Here is a 24,800-nt window from a genome sequence, read left to right as displayed (position 1 = left end):
AGTGTATTGCCACTGTTCTCTGGAAGAGCAATTTGTCACTTGTTTTGTTGTTTTTGTTAAAATGTTCACTTACTTTCTGTACGATACTGTCCACCAGATAACGACAGTGAATGACTCATTCCTTGTATGATGCACAAGCAATTGGATTAATTATTGTTTATGCTCTTGTGTTCTTTCTCCCTGTATGATCAATACCGAAAAATGTTGTGTTGTTTTGACAATGTACCTTTTCTTAGTTTATAAAAATCAAGAAGTTACCACACTTGGGTACCACAGATTGAGTGTTCATTTAACTGTCATGGTGATAGGAAAAAGGAGAGTGCATGAGTGACATAGATGAAGCAATCGAACCCTCGGCTTTGCTCCCTTAAAGCTGTCTTCCATCAGGCTTATCTGGATTGCCTATGCTGACGACCTGCTAGTGTTTGATCGCACACCATTAGGCCTACAACGTCTTATCCTGGCTTTTGCCTCTTATGCAGAAGAGAACTTGTTGGTTATTACCCATACCAAGACAAAGGTCCTTCAAATACATAACACATATAGGCAGTCCTCTATAGTTTGGAAATTGGGCGAGGAACAGCAGGAGGTGGTGCATCATTTTATATATTTTGGGTTACCATTTATAACGTATCCAAATAAAAAAAATAATAAAGGATGACTTTATCTGTAAATTAAAGGCCCAGATCATAAGATAAGGTCACAAGATTGCAGATTTTCTATTATTCCCCTTTTAATGTAGTATGATGTATTATGAGGGTAAAGTCATTCTGAAAGAGGCTTATGGTCTCGAAACCCAGTAGTATTGGGTACTGGATTATATGGACTTCTTGGAGGGGCTATTATGGAGAAAAGTTCTGTGCATTCCTAATGTGTTGCCCACCGTTGCCATCAGGTTCAGCTTGGGATTGAATTCAATGGGGGTTCTAATTAGGTGAAATACATCCAATTATATTCTAAGCTTTTAAAACCCAGGGAGAAGTCTCTCTATGAAGATCTTGGTGTTGTGATCAAGTTGGGTCATACTTCTGCAGCTAATATTTTTGTTCAAAGCTGTCATAAAATACTGACCAAATCTAACATTAAATTGGAAACTTTGCTACAAGATCCAGGAAAAATGAAAAAGCTTTTGTATATTAACGACTGGTGCCAATCTGTAGACAGCTTTCATAGCTTCAAGTATTTAAGTAATCTTTAATTTGAGCCCAAAAATGTATGTGTTTGGGTGGCTTATCTACAGTTAAGTACAAGATTTACGGTAATGTCTGAATTATGTGTTTCATGTAGCATCTGTTTTCTACTAGAAAGATTTCGACTCTTAGAAAAGGCTCCTTTCAAGTGACAGACCGTGTTTTCTAGGGTGCAGACATCCACTCCAATTATTGTGTTCTCTCACAGGGTGCAGCTACCCAGTAATGTTCTCTGCTTCTCTCACAGGATGCAGCTACCCTAGTAATGTTCTCTGCTTCTCTCAAAGGGTGCAGCTACCGAGTAATGTTCTCTGGTTCTCTCACAGGGTGCAGCTACCCAGTAATGTTCTCTGCTTCTCTCACAGGATGCAGCTACCCTAGTAATGTTCTCTGCTTCTCTCAAAGGGTGCATCTACCGAGTAATGTTCTCTGGTTCTCTCACAGGGTGCAGCTACCCAGTAATGTTCTCTGCTTCTCTCACAGGATGCAGCTACCCTAGTAATGTTCTCTGCTACTCTCACAGGGTGCAGCTACCGAGTAATGTTCTCTGGTTCTCTCACAGGGTGCAGCTACCCAGTAATGTTCTCTGGTTCTCCCACAGGGGGCAGACATCTGCTAAAGTTCAATGTTCCTCTCCCAGGGGACAGGACCCCATAAAGTTCTCAGATTCACCTTAAAGGCCCAGCTGCCCACTAAGGTTCTCAGGTTCCGTCAAAGGGTGCAGCTACCCAATAAAATCCTTGGATCTCTGATAGAGCAGAGCAACCCACTGACATTCTTGGGTTCTCTCACTGAGCTCAGCCACCCACTAAAGCTCTCAGGCTCTCTCCCAGGGAGCAGAGGCCCACTGAACTTCTCAAGTTCTGCTGTGAAGCATTTAATCACACTAAGGTTCTCCAGCTCTGCCACGAACCACTACCACTCCCACAACTAGAGAGTCAGCCTGTGAAGCCAGCCCCTTCCCCATGGCTGCCTCAGTCCTTCCCAATAGTAATGTGACCCACAGGATGGGGAAAGGTGAAGCTCTATTGGCCTCCACATGTTGCCACCACTAAGATGTGTTCCATCTCGCCAGGCACCATGCAATGCATGCAATATGTTCCAGCATGCCTCATTACATAATCATGTGGTCCTTCCCAAATACGGTGCACCTTCTGCAACTGCATCTTGAGGTGGTGCCAGAAACAAGGGTCTACACGAGCCACAGTTGTCTGTGCCACTGGCACCAATTGGGAATGTTGGCACGGGGGTATGTCACAGCATGCTCAATGCTCAATGTTGCCAACATACTGTACCCTGGCCCTCAGCTGTAGTAGAACTCAGTCCATCTTTGCCAATTTAGGAGGGTGGTGCTCGTAGTGTGCCTTGTGGGTTCACCAGGTCTGTGGTGCTTCATGGCGATTTTCCCCAGCACAGGGCACAAGCCATTTCCTTTTAAGTATTTTGTCATTCTCTTTCCACAGCCTTTCAGCCTGCAAAAGACCTCAGAGCCTAGCCCTCAATGTTTTTCGTAGGTGACATGGCGAAACAGTCCCACACCCCAGTCTATGCGAGCTATGTGGGGGAGAAAGAGTTTGCTTCTCTTTGGGACCCCCTTGTGCCTGACTTTCCATCTCCACAATGACATGCAGAAGGTAAGCCTTCTCCTCCACCATTTCCTTGTTCTTCTCTTCTGTCTCCTCCTAGGCAGCTCAACGACCTGCTGAGCCACTGGCGCAGGTTGGCCCATCCCATGAAACATGTCATGAAAGCCTTCCACTTTGTCCTTGGTACCTTCATCTTGCTGGGTGGAAACCATTTGCTTCTTAATGCCCCCATCATGAAAGGAGCTTTCCCATAGCCTTTCTCAATGTTGCTTGCTGCCAGCACCCCTTTCTCGCACATGAGGAGCACATGCCTCTTTGAGCATGTCCACATCATGCCCTTCCTCCACTGTGCCAGTAGTCAGGGTCTTCTAAAATAGCCCTGCCTCCTCGCCCAATCCTTTTCTTGAGGTATTCCCTATACCTGCCCTGCCGAATCAGTGGATCAATGGTGCTGCACTACCCAGGCCCATCAACCAGCACCAATGAATAGTTCAAGGTTGGCCTCGTTCCTCATCTATCAAGGAGAAATCCATGTCTTCCTGTAATGTGAAACACAGCTCTCCCACCTCTGCTCAGGACGTCCTGCCCTTCTCCTCCGAGCATCACAGGCACACCACGAGAGCCGCAAGCAAGTGAACCACCAAGGAGAACAACCCTGAGAGCAAGTCAAGTCAAGTGAACCTACTAAAAAAGCCACGTCAAGTAAACATATTAATATATTACTTTACTATTGTCCAAAACAAACAATGCTACATGACAAACCGAGACAAGCAACACAAGAGTTAGTGGGGAGATACGATGACAACATCAACAAAGTTAGAGAAGGAAATTGGGAAAGCGTAAATTATTTTGTGGGGGGCTTTCCGGAATAGTATTAGGGACAGGAAGCTTTTTATATCCATTCTAATAGGGGAAATGAAAGGAGCAAGGCACAAGAGGAAATGTCAGTGTTTTTTATATTGGGGAAACTAATAACACACTAAAAGAACCAGGGACCAAATTGGTACCAAAAACACACAGTGACTTACAAACTAGACAAAAAGCCAGACCTGACTACTAGACTTATACAAAACTCTTCTTTGAGTCGCCTAATACTAAAACTGATCTAAGAGCCTTTTTGGCTCTCACTGGAAAACTACAGGACCATCGCAGCCCTCCTCACTGAAATCACTTCTCGCAAACACCCTAAATGGGAATTTGGTCTGAGCGGTGTCAGAACGCCTTTCAAGGATAGTGAGATACCATTTACCAGGAATTTGTGCAATGTTATATAAATTGGACGGACAGGGTAGGGAACATCCTGTATGTTTCATTAGTCTTCAGCTAAAAGCTAGAGAGCCCGGGTGGGCCACTGTTGAAAGGAGCTAGAGAGCCCGGGTGGGCCACTGTTGAAAGGAGCTAGAGAGCCCGGGTGGGCCACTGTTGAAAGGAGCTAGAGAGCCCGGGTGGGCCACTGTTGAAAGGGAGAACATTGCCATAGTGTTGTCTCTAAAGAAGTTTAGAGTGTACTTATTAGTCTCTACTTTTAATGTTTAGACTGACCATAGACTCGTAAAGTGGCTGATGAACATGTAGAAAAATACCTATGTTGCTTGGATGGTCTTCAAAGCTTCGACTTCACGATGGAGTAAATTCCAGAAGCAGAACATTAGAATGCCAATTACTTGTCAAGAATGACCAGAGAATACATTCAATATTAAGCTCCCCTGTCCTCAGTATGGGGGATGAACGAGGCAAGGGTTGCAAATGGTTTTCTTTTTGCTTCTATTACAGCACCATCATTTGAGAGCACACACACAATATCAGTCAACGTTTTATTTCCTGATCCTTTCTGCAAAGGGAATTGCTTTTTCCATCTCCCTTGCCACTGCAAATCATTTCTTTGGACAACAGTGACCCATCCCTCTGGCTGCCACTTCAGCGGGTTCCGGTCCTCCATTTTATTTTTTGTGTCAAACTATTAGTGCTCATGTGGGGTTACTCTGAGTGGCGTTTCCATCCAAGTAGTGTATTCTTGACAGTCTGGTGGCAGTGGTAACTTTATTTTTATATTTTACTGGTGCGCAGAAAAATGCACCTTTATTTTTGATGCGAAAGTCGCCTTTTGTCCAGGTAGTGGGCAAAATGGCTACCTCGTTGTTTAAGTCCTGTCTCTGTGAAACACTGGATCTGTTTGGCCTTCTACCTCAGGACTGGAAATGACCATATATGCTCACGCTCTTTCACAGACTTTGTCCAGAAACCAAGAAAAGTACCTCTGTACTTGAAAATGGTTTGAATCGGTACGCGTCTGGGACCCCCTTACCAACTTCCTGAACAATACCATGGATGCTTCTGAGCTGCTTACACGGTAATGAAAACCCCTCAAAGTGTGAATTCTTCATGTCTCCGGATGGGCGGGTTGGGGCAGTCTTCAGCCCAACATTTTGTATATCTGGAGAGGTTTCAGGAGCTATTTATTTGTCAAACACTGGAAACTGATTCCAAAGCACCAACAGGACCAAGAGGGAGGTCAGGATGATCAGTAAAACCACCATTACCAATCACACTACCTTAAGGTGAAGCACTGCCTCTCTGAACCAAGGGAAGCCATTGTAGGTGAGTTCCTCCTTTGCATCCCTGGACACAGCTAGTTTCACCATTCTACCCCTCGGTTGACCACATTCGGAAGCTTATGGGACCCACTGATCTTGTACGGTTGGAAGATATATACCAAGTTACGTGCTCCATCTGTATAGGAACCAAAAGCGGAAGTTCATTGCTGTGCCATCACTGTCTGAATTATCATGTGACATCTTAACTTGTCAATATGCTGCTTTCCTGGCCACCAATCAGAACTACCCACTACTGGAGCTGAATCCCTTTTTCACCATTGTTGCCTGCAGACCCTTGCTGGGTCATTTTGCGACTGCTCGTCTCATGTTGCATCTTCTGGCCTGCTGAGTCGTGTTGGCACGCCGAATACAGGTTGTCCTTTATTGAGATGCAGCGGTCCAGCTCCAGTCATCATCCAGAAATGTGAGTGCACAAGGGGAGACTATTGAAGTATTGGAAATGTGATGGTCTGGGGTTCCCAGCCTCTGTTGTCACTGCCTCAAGTCAATGCTAGTTTTTTTAACGAGTCCCGTTTGCCTATAGTGCGAGGGGCAAGTATGTCACCACTGAATCAGAGTGTTGTTCTAGTGGCTGAAGGGTTCCTGGCAAAAGGGGGTGATGTTAATGATTAGCTTGCAGAGAACATAAGTACTCACCTGATTACAGACTCAAACTTTGCTATTTTTAAATGCAAAACAAGGGAAGGGGTAAAAGAGATAAAAGAGATGCCATGGCTGACTTTGTAGAGCAGCAAAAGAAAATAATTCCTCTAGGGGCTCTAGGACATTTTTATCTGTCAAACCTCGTGTCCCTTCCCTCTTCTAGTCCAATTAGTCACTAACCTGTGGGAACGACCTTTCCAATGTCAATAACTCCGGCAGTGCACGCAATGCTGTCGATCTCTGTTACTACAAGTAATGATCCAAGAATGGTGTTATCTTCACAGGACTTGAGTCCTATCCCTCAGCCAAAGCATAATATAGTGTGTGTGGCGACTCAAACTGGCAGTTTAACCTTGAACATAGAGGAGTCTATTGGTGATATCCTGTCTAATGCTATGACATTTGATGAAGCTAAACAAATGAGTGAACCACACGTCCTTAAAGGTATTGGTGGTTGGATACCTACGAGGAGATGGGTGCAGTTTGAAGGCGCTAATGCTAACAATGCCCCATTAACCGCAGACTGTAACATTATATCAGCAGAGAGAACATCACAGCTAAGGGAATTTGGCTTCTCGAATGCTCCACCGAATTTTGATGTTATGAATAGCACAGCTGTGTTGAGGGGCTCAGTACAATCTTAGTTGAATCCAGTTGCCCCAGGTTTTAACACCCTTGAAGAGCGAAGAAGGTTTCTTACTCAGAAATTAGAACAAATTGTTAACAAGCTTAGTGGTGCCTGGAGAGACGACTGTAATCCACCATCCTGTCTGAAACTGGAAAATAAATTTAGAATCCCAATGTTTGTTGGTTTTAAACAGATATTTTGTGTTGGGGTTGCTGAGAAGATACCCTCTTTGTTACACTTGGATTGTAGGGCCATTACACAGGTGGAATTTTGGAACAATACGTGACTTGATAAAGGTGTTTTACAATTTTCATTGCACATTGTTTTGAAGTTAGTGCCGGAGGTTGCAGATCAGTTAAAGCTATGGGAGGGGGTCGAACATTCGATCAAGCCTGTACATGTTCCTGAGCCTGGGATGTCAGTGATATCAAGTCATTTAGCCTCAGGCTGATCTTGCTTGGATAATGTTCCATCTTTGCAGATTAGATGTTCCAATGAGAGACTCCCAAAGAGGGTGACTCTAGGTGCCCTTGAGGGCTTAAGGGACCTGAATGAGATCACCAATTGGGATTGATTGGCACCACGCGGCCTCACATAGAGCACAACAGCGCCCACATCATTACTTGAATACAGACGAAAACAAATCTTTGACATTTATTTTGTGGAACTGTAGAGGTTTTAAACATTTGTTTACAAAGGATAGTGTGAAACTTTTAGAAGCAGAAATGTTTGGTCTGCAGGAATCCTGGTTGATGGATTTGCCAATGGTTGATGGACATACAGGTTTTCTGAACCCAGAATATAAGGGGGAAAGAGGTTGTCCTAGCTCTGGTTTAGTGTTTGGTCTTCATAATGACTGCAATTGTACTGCATCTATGTTTCCTCACCAGAATCCTTTCATCCAGGCGATTGAAAATGTCTGGCATCATTCCTACTACCGTGAATCCTGCAAACATCCTGCAAACTGTCTTCTTCAAGGCCATGGAAAATATCATCTTTGAGTGGCAATCGCAGAGGAATTCTAACTCAATCATTGTTTGTGGGGACTTGAAGGCTGCTTGTGTTTGTAGCCCCTGTCGTTTGAGGGTTAAATTGATAGTTGGGGAGGCTTTTGAACATGGAAACGCTTGGATGATGGAAGCATGGGACTCAATATTTTGAATGCTAATGTCTCAGGGGATATCCCTGTCCATTATACTTGGCAAAGAGTGGGTCATTGCATTTTACACTACTTTTTTGTTGCAGAAAGGATCTTCTGTGACGTTGTCCAGCTTTCAGTGGTTTCAACCACAGTCAGGGACCATTTTCCACTCTGTACGAGTTGGTATATGTCTGATGAACTGCAGTAAGCCTGTTTACTTAGCCGAGTTAGATGTTAATGGGAGGGGAAACCGTGTGACATGGAATGAGAGTATTGAACTGTTTTATACAACTCTGTTTAGATTGTATTTGTTTGAAGATCTAGAGTTATTACTGGTAAATACCCCTTACACCAACATATTGGAAAAGGTGTATGGCTTCATGCCTTGCCTTAAAGGTAGGATGATGATCATTCAGAATCATGCTTACGGTCCAGCTATTCAACTTAGAAAAAGAGCATTAAGGATGTCATTGCATAATCTGAATAGAAGGGATGTGGTAAATCGTAAATTGGTAAAAAAAAAGACATATAGAACCTGGCTTAAGTTTCATTGCTATTACACTATGTTCGATGAGGCTAAAGACATGTTAGAGATCGTAATTCTGGAAACCATCGCAAGTTTTGGCATTTCATCAATGGGCTTGCAACTTAACCCATTATCCGAAAAAGTGTGGTCTGATCACTTTAGTAGAATCTTTGCTGGATAGTGCAAATTTCCTACTAGAAATGCCATCAGATGAGCCCTGGGACCTGGAGTTAGATGAAAGGCTGGTGCGTAATGTAATTACTCGTAGTAAAAACTCCAGGGCTCTGGGTCCGAATGGCTTATCATCTCATTTTAAGAAGTGATATGGCTACTTCGGTTTGAATTTTGTTGAAAATCTTTGGTTAGGTTGGCTATGTCTTGGTCTTTGTTTATAATTGTACCACTACACAAGAAGGGTCCACATACTTTACCAGGGAATTATAGACTGATTGGTCTATTGGACATAGCCTCAAAGATCTTAACTACAACGGTATCCCAGGAGCTGTTTGCTTGGACAAAGAACACACTAAGATATGATATCTACTAGAGGTGTTCCATGAAGGGATTTGGAACAAATGCTGATAGTTTCATTTTGGAATTATTTAAGCAGGAGGTCATGGTGAAGTTGCAGCCAATTTATGTATCTTTTATTGGCTTTACCATGACCTTCGAAAGTGTGTATAGAAATTCCCGTTCGTAGAAACTCAAGAAATGGGGCTGTCCTAAAACTCTGTTGGAGGTCTTAATTGCCTTACACTCCAACACCACAGTGAGAATTCATCTTAACAAACAAGGAAAATTATCTCTACCAATAGTGACAAGACGTGGTGTAAAAACAAGGATGTGTCTTGGTACCGGTCCTTTCAATTTTTATATCTCTGAAATTGGGGGTGCCTTTAAAGATGGGCACTGTTTTCCTCCTAGATTGATATACTGGTCTGTAAACTATGTTCTCTACTCTGATGACATGGTTCTTTTAGACTATGAGCCAATTTGCCTCCAGTGCCAATTACGTGCACTTGAGAAATACACAAAAGAAAACAGGCTAGTCATCAACGTGGGGAAGACAAACATTCTTCAGTTTAGACCAGGACCAAAGTCAAATTTTAGAGATTTCAAATGGGCTATAAATAATTGTGAACTTGAGCGTGTGTCGAATTTTATATTGTCTGGGCTTTTTTATAACTGAATCCTTTTAAAAAAAAAGATCCTTTGCCACTATTTTAAATAAAAAATGACGGCTTTGGCTGCACAGGGGCTGCTCCTCAGTTAAGCAATATGACCCGAGTGGCGGGGGCATTACCGACTCAGGTAATGCCCCGGGGCCCATAGGTATAGGCTTCGAGCGAAGCGAGAGCCTTACCGAACGCCCCGGGGCATTACCTGAGTTGGTAATGCCCCCACCGCGAGGGTCATATTGCTATTAGTACCCCGGCCCGCATTATGTGCGTGACCGGGCACTAAAAGCATTTTTTGTGTCCCGTAACGCTGCAGAAACGACCAAAAAAATGACAGTTTTCCCTTTCCATGGCGGACATCGGGAGCGGATGCGCTGGGAACACAATTGTTCCCAGCGCGTCCGCTCCAAAAAGAATCAAAAAGAAGGTAAGTGGGGTTGGGAGGGCGGGAGTGTGATGGGGGAAGAAAAAAAAAAAACATACCTGCCCCGCTCCCAGTCTCCACACGGCTGGAGGCTTCCCTCGTCCCCCGTCGGGGACGCAGGAACAAGAAGGTAAGTTGGGGTTTGGGAAGGAAATAAAATTTAAAAAAAAGAAAGGCTTACCCGAGTCCCCGGCGGGGGGCAAAGGCAGCCTTTCAGGCGCGGGGAGGCTCGGAGCGGGGATGGCCCTGCTTCGAGCCTCCTCATTGGCTGAGGAGTTGCTACAACGGAGGGATTCCCGGCCTGGTAACGACTCGGCAAGGGCCAATCAGAATGGCTCTTGCATTCTGATTGTGCCCTCGTCGGGTACTAATAGGAGATATGGTCACTTCTCTCTGGTCCCATTGGTGGAATTTTATAATAAGAAGGTTCTACCGGTAATGATCTACAATGCTGAAACCATGTTTTTGTCTTTGGGCCTCATTACTAGTCTGGCGGTTAATCCAACATTGCAACTGGGCTGCTGCCCAACTCGGAACACCATTCCAGCACCTGATAACCCGGTGCCACAGGGACATTACAAGTCCTGCCGAACCGGGATGTCAGGCGCTGGAAAATGGAAATCCCCATTCCTGCGTGGTCCCAGCACCATTGGTAACAGTGCCAGTACTTCCATGAAGACAATGCTGGTAGGGGCCTGGATTCCCGCCAGGTCAGACCTGCCAGGGGATCCGTGATCCTGCTGGCACTGTCAAATTTGGCGGTCCGGCAAGGGTGCTGTACTTGCAATGAGGCCCTTTCTCTATTAATTGGATCAGACTAGAGGCTTGCTTCTGGAGGAAGGTCTTGAAGTTGCCTAATGGTGTGCCAACTGAGGTTATAAGGTATGAGTTATGTTTAGTCTCCACTTACTCGCACACGTTATGGAAAAATGTATGTATGATGAGTAGGATAATTCATGAAGAGGAAACAATATGGTGGAACCCTAGGCAGATTTTATTGAGTTAATCACCAGCTTCTGTAAATAGGTGAGTGTTATGAAGCTATTATGAAATCTTACTATGTTTTAATGGAAATTATTAATTTACTTCCTAATAAGACTAAGCTCTGGCACTCAATACTATAGAAGCTGTTAGGAATTATCGCCTGTATGAGGGTATCCTGCGTGATGTGAGACTGGTTGGGGGTTCTACCTGATTACTTGTGTACGTTTCCCAGTGCAGCTTAGAGGATTAGAATGCTAAGACTGCGTTTACATGTGTATCCTACTGGGGAAATTACGGGGGCTAGGGATAGAACCCCAGGGAAGCCGAGGATCTGTCAGTTTTGGAAGAATCTGGGAGAAATTGAAACGTTAAAGCATATTCTTACTGGTTGTTACGCGCTGAGCACACGAGGGAATTTTTATTTTAAATCTGATGGATGAGTTTTGTACATTGTCAAATGAAGTGGCATACAGAATAGTATGTGTTCTAATGCTAATTATAAGTGGCGGTTTGCAGCCCTGCAGACAAATGTTTTCGTAACAATTTTATTTTTATGAATGTATTTTTCTGACTGTATTTTCTATATATGGTAACTTTTATGTGTGTTGATATTGTGACTGATGAAGATTTGGATATGCATTATTGTGTTTAACCAATTAGCATCAAAGATGAAAAAAAGAGCAGACACTAGTTCGACCCCATCCTGACAGCCCTGAAGTTAACTCTGCAACTGTGAATTTCGGGCCCTCTTACTGCAACCATCAGTGTGCCTTGCTGCTATTCCTTGTGGGGAACCTGGGGATGCACTGCACTCCATGTTCTTTGCCCTGTAAGACAGCAGCATTCTCCATAGAGTGTAAAGACCTTACCTGAGCCCACCTGTCCTCATCTTTGGTGGTGGAACCTGGAGCTGGGTATCTTCTGTGGAGTCGCTCTGGCTTCCCAGACAGATGTCTCTCCTGTCTGCCTTCCAGGAACACATGCATTTGTACTTAACAATTGTGTCATTATGCCTGCATCCTACCTGCAAGCTTAATCCTGCCTTGGCCCATAAGAGACTCTTTCACATGGCACTTGAATTCTCCTAAGTAGTTGCAGGGAATAGGCTGTGGACTTTTGTAATATAGTTGTGACACTTTTGCTGTTATGACTTCTATTTTGTAAGGTTAGCAATACATGTCTACCCTTCTTTCTTGCCCCACTTTAAACTGCAACAGTTTTTATTGCCAAAGTGCCCATTATTCTAAGTTTGAAGTGTTGCTGGTGTGACTTTGAGACATCAGTAATATGTTGTCTGTCTATAACTAGGGCACTTAATTTATTTTAAATGTATTTTATTTTATTTATTTATAAAGCACAGATCAATCCTTAGGCATTGAGGCGCTGTTACAGGGACCAGTTACTTGCAGACTGATCAAATATACAATGGTGAGTGAACGCATTTCACAGTAATAAACAGTCAGATCCTAGCGTGCTGATGGGAGGGGTGTCTGAGTTAAGCAAACAGCCAGGTCTGGAGGGCTCTCCGGAATACCCAGTACGAGGTTCAGCTCTCAGGGGGGTCGCAGAGAGGTCCACTGTTTGGCAGCAATGGATGGGAAGCTTAAGTCTCCTGCTTTAGTGCAACAGATTTTTGGCTGGCGGAGGCGTTGTGCATCAGGGGTCCTGGTTGGTCTGGACGAGTGAGCTTCAGCGAATTTCTGGGATAGGTAACGGGGCGCAGAGTTGGACAAGCACCTGCGAGTGATGGAGAGGGCTTTGAAGATGATACGTTTGCGGATCGGCAACCAAAGTGCCGCTCTCCTGGCAGCTGAGATGTGTTCCCTTTTAGGAATGGTAAGTGCTGCTCGGAGTGCATTATTCAGAAATATTTGGAGCTTGTGTATGTTTCGGGATGAGGTGCCGGTAAACAGGACATTGTAGTAGTTGGGCCTAGAGCCAATGACTGCACGTGCAATGGTTACGCTGCTTACTTTGGATCGAAAGGAAGAGGTGATTGTGCTAACTTGACAGGTCATAGAGAGGGAGGCGTCTAGGTAGACCCCTAGCGTTTTCACAGATGTGGGGATGGGGATCATTATGCCATCAGTTTGGAGGGCTGCGTATTGGTGATTGCGCTGTTTGAGCACTGCAGGAGGCCCTACCAGCAGGATCTCTGTCTTATCCCCATTAAGGCAGAGGTGTTTGGCAGCCATCCATGCCTGGATGGTTGTGTAGGCGGCCTCAAGGGCATTCGAGTCTTCTGCCTATCTGCCAGAGAGAGGGACGAGAATTTCAATATTGTGGGCATAGCTGGTGTAGGCTGTGCCGTTGGAGTCCAGAATGTCAAAGAGGGGCCTGATGAAGAGGTTGTAGAGCATGGAGGATATGCAGGAGCATACATATGAACTATATATTAACTTATAGAAAGTTTACTTTAATGTTCATACATTGGTAATAAATATAGTATACACCGTCATTACTTACCTGTGTTATCCTTTACTTAGTATCATTTGTGTGTGATCTGTACCTTACACCGGTCTCCACTGCTCCTTACGTCTCAGTCACGTTTACCTGTGAGAGTTTGGTCTAACTAGGTGGAAACGGTGCTGGTCCACTAGGGTTGGTCTCTGGGGACACCATACTAAAGGTGATATAGAAAAGGTTTCTAATAGTGGGGTTCGCTGCATTGCCTTCTGCATACTCTAGAGTAACCGCTCCACCCATCCCCAGCATACTCTTGGTGCCGCAGGAGGATGCATTGGTTCTTTTCCTGCTCACCTGGGGCCAGCCTTAGATTTTCTTGCCCATTATCACTTATGACTGGATAGCTCACCCCAATCTGTGATCGTCGCCTCCCTTGGCAGCTGCCTGGTATCACCCATGTCTGCCCCAGGGTTTCTTCGCCGCTGCCTCTGTACTGCGCACTGGCTATCTCTGGTGTTCCCAGGCCCTTTGCGGCACCAGCCATGCTTCAGCGACAGCCCCAGAGACAAGTACAAGGCCAATCAGGTACTATTTCACATATTTAACTGATCTTTGTTGTAGACCAACATTTTTGAGGTTTTTTCAGGTCTCTGCTTGTGATTTTTAAGTTGCATCCCGTAATGCGGGTGTTCTATTCCACATTCCTGCTCAAGAAGTGGTGTGATAGCATTAACACCCAATAGCAGCCTGTGGAAATGGACCTTCTATCTGCTCCAATCTGCAGCCTGGCTCCATAACTCAGGTGGAGGCCATTCAGAAATGTCACCCATGTGATGATTCTTCATGCCTTCTGGTGTCTGAGTTTAGACCTCTGACCCCTGTTCCCAGGTCATTGACCTGTTCGATAAATACAGACTTAAACTGGATGTTTTGCAATTCTCTAGAAGTGAAAACCACTCTCATGGTATGGTATGGTCCAACACTTATTAAGCGCAAAGCATATCACCTCAACCAGGAGGCATCATGGCACTGAAACACGTGGGCCAAGTGGACCCAAAGACAGAGAGAGAAACAAAGGGGCTGCACCCATAAGATGTTGGGCACATGTGTAGACCAGGGCTCCTTCATGAACAGGAAGTCTCACAGTACTGTCACTCTTACCTGATTTTGGATATGTGATAAGAAATACATCATCATCATTAGTTTCCATGTCTTCCAGTGCGTCTATACCCTCAGGTGTAGCGGCGGCACATTGAAATTTACATCCCTTATATGTAAAAATGCCTTTTAGAATCTCGATTACACCTACATAGTCTGAAATGAAAAAAACAGGAAGGAGACAGTCTTCAAAGGGGAAGTGTATTTGTTATTGTTATTTGTTAGCATTAAACATGAATAAGCATATACAAGTATTAGGAGTAATACGTGCAAAGAAAATACCCTGTTAGTTCTTGCCCACAGAGTGCCAACCAAACGTAAAAAGATATTGAAAGAACTTATAGATTTGAAATCAAAGTACATCAAGCTACAACATATCTAAATGAAAATAATTCAAGTTATGTGCACTTAAGTATCAAACAACACATAAGTATTAACCTAGATGAAGATCCTTTTCATAAAAGGGATGCTCGGTATCAGAAGACTGGTGTTAATAGCACTGCGAATGTGCAAGAGGAATATGTATTTCTTTATTTATTATTAGTAGTTTGATTTTAACTTTAACAAAACAATCACAAACATATTCATGTCATATACATATATCATCCAATACAATTTAAGATAGGGCACAGCTTGAATGTATCATAAGTTTAAAAACACCTAATCAAATGCATCAATTAATCCTCGCAACATTTTATCAACAGTTCAATGCGTAAGAGGAATATACTATTCTCCTACTTCAGTCATGTCATGGATGATTCTGTTGTTTTTATCAAATGCCACAGGCACAGGGAACTTTGTTAAGCATTTGGTGAGAAGGTTTAGGAGAACAGCTCTCCTACAGTTGCTTTCAAGTGGTGATGGAAGAAGCGAATTTGATATACAAGGAATAACATCAGCAGTGGAACACCGCGCCAGCGGCGTGTATTTTGCTGAACCACGATTCCAGCTCAACCAGAAGAGCATTCCAGCACGTCCAGGTGATTCCGTAGTGCACGATGATGCACACCAGCTACACCAGAAGAGCATTCCATTCAGCCAGCTCCTCCAGGTGATTCCATGGTGCACGATGATGCACACCAGCTACACCAGAAGAGCATTCCATTCAGCCAGCTCCTCCAGGTGATTCCGTAGTGCACGGTGATGCACACCAGCTACACCAGAAGAGCATTCCATTCAGCCAGCTCCTCCAGGTGATTCCGTAGTGCACGGTGATGCACACCAGCTACACCAGAAGAGCATTCCATTCAGCCAGCACCTCCAGGTGATTCCATAGTGCACGGTGATGCACACCAGCTACACCAGAAGAGCATTCCATTCAGCCAGCTCCTCCAGGTGATTCCATGGTGCACGATGATGCACACCAGCTACACCAGAAGAGCATTCCATTCAGCCAGCTCCTCCAGGTGATTCTGTAGTGCACGATGCCCAATGATGCACACCAGCTACACCAGAAGAGCATTCCATTCAGCCAGCACCTCAAGGTGATTCCGTAGTGCACGATGATGCACACCAGCTAACCCAGAAGAGCATTCCATTCAGCCAGCTCCTCCAGGTGATTCCGTAGTGCACGATGATGCACACCAGCTACACCAGAAGAGCATTCCATTCAGCCAGCTCCTCCAGGTGATTCTGTAGTGCACGATGATGCACACCAGCTACACCAGAAGAGCATTCCATTCAGCCAGCACCTGCAGGTGATTCCGTAGTGCACAATGATGCACACCAGCTACACCAGAAGAGCATTCCATTCAGCCAGCACCTCCAGGTGATTCCGTAGTGCACGATGATGCACACCAGAAGAGCATTCCATTCAGCCAGCTCCTCCAGGTGATTCCGTAGTGCACGATGATGCACACCAGCTACACCGGAAGAGCATTCCATTCAGCCAGCACCTCCAGGTGATTCCGTAGTGCACAATGATGCACACCAGCTACACCGGAAGAGCATTCCATTCAGCCAGCACCTCCAGGTGATTCCGTAGTGCACGATGATGCACACCAGCTACACCGGAAGAGCATTCCATTCAGCCAGCTCCTCCAGGTGATTCCGTAGTGCACGATGATGCACACCAGCTACACCAGAAGAGCATTCCATTCAGCCAGCACCTCCAGGTGATTCCATAGTGCACGGTGATGCACACCAGCTACACCAGAAGAGCATTCCATTCAGCCAGCTCCTCCAGGTGATTCCATGGTGCACGATGATGCACACCAGCTACACCAGAAGAGAATTCCATTCAGCCAGCTCCTCCAGGTGATTCTGTAGTGCACGATGCCCAATGATGCACACCAGCTACACCAGAAGAGCATTCCATTCAGCCAGCACCTCAAGGTGATTCCGTAGTGCACGATGATGCCCACCAGCTAACCCAGAAGAGCATTCCATTCAGCCAGCTCCTCCAGGTGATTCCGTAGTGCACGATGATGCACACCAGCTACACCAGAAGAGCATTCCATTCAGCCAGCTCCTCCAGGTGATTCTGTAGTGCACGATGATGCACACCAGCTACACCAGAAGAGCATTCCATTCAGCCAGCACCTGCAGGTGATTCCGTAGTGCACAATGATGCACACCAGCTACACCAGAAGAGCATTCCATTCAGCCAGCACCTCCAGGTGATTCCGTAGTGCACGATGATGCACACCAGAAGAGCATTCCATTCAGCCAGCTCCTCCAGGTGATTCCGTAGTGCACGATGATGCACACCAGCTACACCGGAAGAGCATTCCATTCAGCCAGCACCTCCAGGTGATTCCGTAGTGCACAATGATGCACACCAGCTACACCGGAAGAGCATTCCATTCAGCCAGCACCTCCAGGTGATTCCGTAGTGCACGATGATGCACACCAGCTACACCGGAAGAGCATTCCATTCAGCCAGCTCCTCCAGGTGATTCCGTAGTGCACGATGATGCACACCAGCTACACCAGAAGAGCATTCCATTCAGCCAGCTCCTCCAGGTGATTCCGTAGTGCACGATGATGCACACCAGCTACACCAGAAGAGCATTCCATTCAGCCAGCACCTCCAGGTGATTCCGTAGTGCACGATGATGCACACCAGCTACACCAGAAGAGCATTCCATTCTGCCAGCACCTCCATGTGAATCCGTAGTGCACGATGATGCACACCAGCTACACCAGAAGAGCATACACCAGCTACACCAGAAGAGCATTCCATTCAGCCAGCACCTCCAGGTGAATCCGTAGTGCACGATGATGCACACCAGCTACACCAGAAGAGCATTCCATTCAGCCAGCACCTCCAGGTGATTCCATAGATGCACGATGATGCACACCAGCTACACCAGAAGAGCATTCCATTCAGCCAGCTCCTCCAGGTGATTCCGTAGTGCACGATGATGCACACCAGCTACACCAGAAGAGCATTCCATTCAGCCAGCTCCTCCAGGTGATTCCATAGTGCACGATGATGCACACCAGCTACACCAGAAGAGCATTCCAGCACCTCCAGGTGATTCCATAGTGCACGATGATGCACACCAGCTACACCAGAAGAGCATTCCATTCAGCCAGCTCCTCCAGGTGATTCCATAGTGCACGATGATGCACACCAGCTACACCAGAAGAGCATTCCATTCAGCCAGCTCCTCCAGGTGATTCCATAGTGCACGATGATGCACACCAGCTACACCAGAAGAGCATTCCATTCAGCCAGCACCTCCATGTGATTCCATAGTGCACGATGATGCACACCAGCTACACCAGAAGAGCATTCCAGCACCTCCAGGTGATTCCATAATGTATGATGATGCACACCAGCTACACCAGAAGAGCATTCCATTCAGCCAGCACCTCCAGGTGATTCCATAGTGCACGATGATGCACACCAGCTACACAAGAAGAGCATTCCATCCAGCCAGCTCCTCCAGGTGATTCCATAGTGCACGATGATGCACACCAGCTACACCAGAAGAGCATTCCATTCAGCCAGCACCTCCGGGTGATTCCGTAGTGCACGATGATGCACACCAGCTACACCAGAAGAGCATTCCATTCAGCCAGCTCCTCCAGGTGATTCCGTAGTGCACGATGATGCACACCAGCTACACCAGAAGAGCATTCCATTCAGCCAGCACCTCCAGGTGATTCCGTAGTGCACGATGATGCACACCAGCTACACCAGAAGAGCATTCCACACAGCCAGCAACTCCAGGTGATTCCATAGTGCACGATGATGCACACCAGCTACACCAGAAGAGCATTCCACTCAGCCAGCACCTCCAGGTGATTCCATAGTGCACGAAAATGCACACCAGCTACACCAGAAGAGCATTCCATTCAGCCAGCTCCTCCAGGTGATTCCATAGTGCACGATGATGCACACCAGCTACACCAGAAGAGCATTCCATTCAGCCAGCTCGTCCAGGTGATTAAATAATGCACGATGCTGCACACCAGCTACACCAGAAGAGCATTCCATTCAGCCAGCTCGTCCAGGTGATTAAATAGTGCACGATGCTGCACACCAGCTACACCAGAAGAGCATTCCATTCAGCCAGCTCCTCCAGGTGATTCCATAGTGCACGATGATGCACACCAGCTACACCAGAAGAGCATTCCATTCAGCCAGCTCCTCCAGGTGATTCCATAGTGCATGATGATGCACACCAGCTACACCAGAAGAGCATTCCATTCAGCCAACACCTCCAGGTGATTCCGTAGTGCACGATGATGCACACCAGCTACACCAGAAGAGCATTCCATTCAGCCAGGTGATTCCATAGTGCACGATGATGCACGCCAGCTACACCAGAAGAGCATTCCATTCAGCCAGCACCTCCAGGTGATTCCGTAGTGCACGATGATGAACACCAGCTACACCAGAAGAGCATTCCATTCAGCCAGCACCTCCAGGTGATTCCGTAGTGCACGATGATGCACACCAGCTACACCAGAAGAGCATTCCATTCAGCCAGCACCTCCAGGTGATTCCGTAGTGCACGATGATGCACACCAGCTACACCAGAAGAGCATTCCATTCAGCCAGCACCTCCAGGTGATTCCGTAGTGCACGATGATGCACACCAGCTACACCAGAAGAGCATTCCATTCAGCCAGCACCTCCAGGTGATTCCGTAGTGCACGATGATGCAAACCAGCTACACCAGAAGAGCATTCCATTCAGCCAGCACCTCCGGGTGATTCCGTAGTGCACGATGATGCACACCAGCTACACCAGAAGAGCATTCCATTCAGCCAGCACCTCCGGGTGATTCCGTAGTGCACGATGATGCACACCAGCTACACCAGAAGAGCATTCCATTCAGCCAGCACCTCCGGGTGATTCTGTAGTGCACGATGATGCACACCAGCTACACCAGAAGAGCATTCCATTCAGCCAGCTCCTCCGGGTGATTCCGTAGTGCACGATGATGCACACCAGCTACACCAGAAGAGCATTCCATTCAGCCAGCACCTCCGGGTGATTCCGTAGTGCACGATGATACACACCAGCTACACCAGAAGAGCATTCCATTCAGCCAGCACCTCCGGGTGATTCCGTAGTGCACGATGATCCACACCAGCTACACCATAAGAGCATTCCATTCAGCCAGCACCTCCGGGTGATTCCGTAGTGCACGATGATGCACACCAGCTACACCAGAAGAGCATTCCATTCAGCCAGCACCTCCGGGTGATTCCGTAGTGCACGATGATGCACACCAGCTACACCAGAAGAGCATTCCATTCAGCCAGCACCTCCGGGTGATTCCGTAGTGCACGATGATGCACACCAGCTACACCAGAAGAGCATTCCATTCAGCCAGCACCTCCGGGTGATTCCGTAGTGCACGATGATGCACACCAGCTACACCAGAAGAGCATTCCATTCAGCCAGCACCTCCGGGTTATTCCGTAGTGCACGATGATGCACACCAGCTACACCAGAAGAGCATTCCATCCAGCCAGCTCCTCCGGGTGATTCCGTAGTGCACGATGATGCACACCAGCTACACCAGAAGAGCATTCCATCCAGCCAACACCTCCGGGTGATTCCGTAGTGCACGATGATGCACACCAGCTACACCAGAAGAGCATTCCATTCAGCCAGCTCCTCCAGGTGATTCCGTAGTGCACGATGATGCACACCAGCTACACCAGAAGAGCATTCCATTCAACCAGCACCTCCAGGTGATTCCGTAGTGCACGATGATGCACACCAGCTACACCAGAAGAGCATTCCATTCAACCAGCACCTCCAGGTGATTCCGTAGTGCACGATGATGCACACCAGCTACACCAGAAGAGCATTCCATTCAGCCAGCACCTCCGGGTGATTCAGTAGTGCACGATGATGCACACCAGCTACACCAGAAGAGCATTCCATTCAGCCAGCACCTCCGGGTGATTCCGTAGTGCACGATGATGCACACCAGCTACACCAGAAGAGCATTCCATTCAGCCAGCTCCTCCGGGTGATTCAGTAGTGCACGATGATGCACACCAGCTACACCAGAAGAGCATTCCATTCAGCCAGCACCTCCGGGTGATTCCGTAGTGCACGATGATGCACACCAGCTACACCAGAAGAGCATTCCATTCAGCCAGCACCTCCGGGTGATTCCGTAGTGCACGATGATGCACACCAGCTACACCAGAAGAGCGTTCCATCCAGCCAGCTCCTCCGGGTGATTCCGTAGTGCACGATGATGCACACCAGCTACACCAGAAGAGCGTTCCATCCAGCCAACACCTCCGGGTGATTCCGTAGTGCACGATGATGCACACCAGCTACACCAGAAGAGCGTTCCATCCAGCCAGCTCCTCCGGGTGATTCCGTAGTGCACGATGATGCGCACCAGCTACACCAGAAGAGCGTTCCACCCAGCCAGCACCTCCGGGTGATTCCGTAGTGCACGATGATGCGCACCAGCTACACCAGAAGAGCGTTCCACTCAGCCAGCACCTCCGGGTGATTCCGTAGTGCACGATGATGCACACCAGCTACACCAGAAGAGCGTTCCACTCAGCCAGCTCCTCCGGGTGATTCCGTAGTGCACGATGATGCGCACCAGCTACACCAGAAGAGCGTTCCACTCAGCCAGCTCCTCCGGGTGATTCCGTAGTGCACGATGATGCACACCAGCTACACCAGAAGAGCGTTCCATTCAGCCAGCACCTCCGGGTGATTCCGTAGTGCACGATGATGCACACCAGCTACACCAGAAGAGCGTTCCATTCAGCCAGCACCTCCGGGTGATTCCGTAGTGCACGATGATGCACACCAGCTACACCAGAAGAGCGTTCCACTCAGCCAGTACCTCCGGGTGATTCCGTAGTGCACGATGATGCACACCAGCTACACCAGAAGAGCGTTCCACTCAGCCAGCTCCTCCGGGTGATTCCGTAGTGCACGATGATGCGCACCAGCTACACCAGAAGAGCGTTCCACTCAGCCAGCTCCTCCGGGTGATTCCGTAGTGCACGATGATGCACACCAGCTACACCAGAAGAGCGTTCCATTCAGCCAGCACCTCCGGGTGATTCCGTAGTGCACGATGATGCACACCAGCTACACCAGAAGAGCGTTCCATTCAGCCAGCACCTCCGGGTGATTCCGTAGTGCACGATGATGCACACCATCTACACCAGAAGAGCGTTCCATTCAGCCAGCTCCTCCGGGTGATTCCGTAGTGCACGATGATGCACACCAGCTACACCAGAAGAACGTTCCATTCAGCCAGCACCTCCGGGTGATTCCGTAGTGCACGATGATGCACACATCTACACCAGAAGAGCATTCCATCCAGCCAGCACCTCCGGGTGATTCCGTAGTGCACGATGATGCACACCAGCTACACCAGAAGAGCATTCACACCAGCCAGCACCTCCGGGTGATTCCGTAGTGCACGATGATGCACACCAGCTACACCAGAAGAGCATTCACACCAGCCAGCACCTCCGGGTGATTCCGTAGTGCACAATGATGCACACCAGCTACACCAGAAGAGCATTCCATTCAGCCAGCTCCTCCAGGTGATTCCGTAGTGCACGATGATGCACACCAGCTACACCAGAAGAGCATTCCATTCAGCCAGCTCCTCCAGGTGATTCCGTAGTGCACGATGATGCACACCAGCTACACCAGAAGAGCATTCCATTCAGCCAGCCCCTCCAGGTGATTCCGTAGTGCACGATGATGCACACCAGCTACACCAGAAGAGCATTCCATTCAGCCAGCACCTCCAGGTGATTCCGTAGTGCACGATGATGCACACCAGCTACACCAGAAGAGCATTCCATTCTGCCAGCACCTCCAGGTGATTCCGTAGTGCACGATGATGCACACCAGCTACACCAGAAGAGCATTCCATTCAGCCAGCACCTCCAGGTGATTCCGTAGTGCACGATGATGCACACCAGCTACACCAGAAGAGCATTCCATTCAACCAGCACCTCCAGGTGATTCCGTAGTGCACGATGATGCACACCAGCTACACCAGAAGAGCATTCCATTCAACCAGCACCTCCAGGTGATTCCGTAGTGCACGATGATGCACACCAGCTACACCAGAAGAGCATTCCATTCAGCCAGCTCCTCCAGGTGATTCCGTAGTGCACGATGATGCACACCAGCTACACCAGAAGAGCATTCCATTCAGCAAGCACCTCCAGGCGATTCCGTAGTGCACGATGATGCACACCAGCTACACCATAAGAGCATTCCATTCAGCCAGCACCTCCAGGCGATTCCGTAGTGCACGATGATGCACACCAGCTACACCAGAAGAGGATTCCATTCAACCAGCACCTCCAGGCGATTCCGTAGTGCACGATGATGCACACCAGCTACACCAGAAGAGCATTCCATTCAGCCAGCACCTCCAGGCGATTCCGTAGTGCACGATGATGCACACCAGCTACACCAGAAGAGCATTCCATTCATCCAGCTCCTCCAGGCGATTCCGTAGTGCACGATGATGCACACCAGCTACACCAGAAGAGCATTCCATTCAGCCAGCACCTCCAGGCGATTCAGTAGTGCATGATGATGCACACCAGCTACACCAGAAGAGCATACACCAGCTACACCAGAAGAGCATTCCATTCAGCCAGCACCTCCAGGTGATTCCATAGATGCACGATGATGCACACCAGCTACACCAGAAGAGCATTCCATTCAGCCAGCTCCTCCAGGTGATTCCATAGTACACGATGATGCACACCAGCTACACCAGAAGAGCATTCCATTCAGCCAGCACCTCCAGGTGATTCCGTAGTGCACGATGATGCACACCAGCTACACCAGAAGAGCATTCCATTCAGCCAGCACCTCCAGGTGATTCCGTAGTGCACGATGATGCACACCAGCTACACCAGAAGAGCATTCCATTCAGCCAGCACCTCCAGGTAATTCCATAGTGCACGATGATGCACACCAGCTACACCAGAAGAGCATTCCATTCAGCCAGCACCTCCAGGTGATTCCATAGTGCACGATGATGCACACCAGCTACACCAGAAGAATATACACCAGCTACACCAGAAGAGCATTCCATTCAGCCAGCACCTCCAGGTGATTCCATAGTGCACGATGATGCACACCAGCTACACCAGAAGAGCATTCCATTCAGCCAGCTCCTCCAGGTGATTCCGTAGTGCACGATGATGCACACCAACTACACCAGAAGAGCATTCCATTCAGCCAGCTCCTCCAGGTGATTCCATAGTGCACGATGATGTACACCAGCTACACCAGAAGAGCATTCCATTCAGCCAGCACCTCCAGGTGATTCCATAGTGCACGATGATGCACACCAGCTACACCAGAAGAATATACACCAGCTACACCAGAAGAGCATTCCATTCAGCCAAAACCTCCAGGTGATTCCGTAGTGCACGATGATGCACACCAGCTACACCAGAAGAGCATTCCATTCAGCCAGCACCTCCAGGTGATTCCGTAGTGCACGATGATGCACACCAGCTACACCAGAAGAGCATTCCATTCAGCCAGCTCCACCAGGTGATTCCGTAGTGCACGATGATGCACACCAGCTACACCAGAAGAGCATTCCATTCAGCCAGCTCCTCCAGGTGATTCCGTAGTGCACGATGATGCACACCAGCTACACCAGAAGAGCATTCCATTCAGCCAGCACCTCCAGGTGATTCCGTAGTGCACGATGATGCACACCAGCTACACCAGAAGAGCATTCCATTCAGCCAGCACCTCCAGGTGATTCCGTAGTGCACGATGATGCACACCAGCAACACCAGAAGAGCATTCCATTCAGCCAGCACCTCCAGGTGATTCCGTAGTGCACGATGATGCACACCAGCAACACCAGAAG

At 47.7% G+C, this 24,800-nt stretch overlaps 1 protein-coding gene across 1 annotated transcript in view; it reads right to left on the bottom strand.

Moving 5' to 3' along the window:
• Positions 1 to 24,800, bottom strand: part of LOC138566162 (amine sulfotransferase-like) — a 624,857-nt gene that overhangs the window by 345,220 nt on the left and 254,837 nt on the right. Inside the window, exon 3 of the mRNA XM_069643192.1 lies at positions 14,482 to 14,634. Within this exon, the coding sequence (XP_069499293.1) occupies positions 14,482 to 14,634 (153 nt within the window). The remainder of the gene's footprint in view (positions 1 to 14,481; positions 14,635 to 24,800) is intronic.

The sequence above is a fragment of the Ambystoma mexicanum genome, chromosome 2p (assembly GCF_040938575.1).
Source record: "Ambystoma mexicanum isolate Mex_15411 chromosome 2p, UKY_AmexF1_1, whole genome shotgun sequence".
Classification (NCBI taxonomy): Eukaryota; Metazoa; Chordata; class Amphibia; order Caudata; family Ambystomatidae; genus Ambystoma; species Ambystoma mexicanum.
The sequence above is the reverse complement of the archived record's forward strand: the minus strand, read 5'-3'. Positions and strand labels throughout refer to the sequence as shown.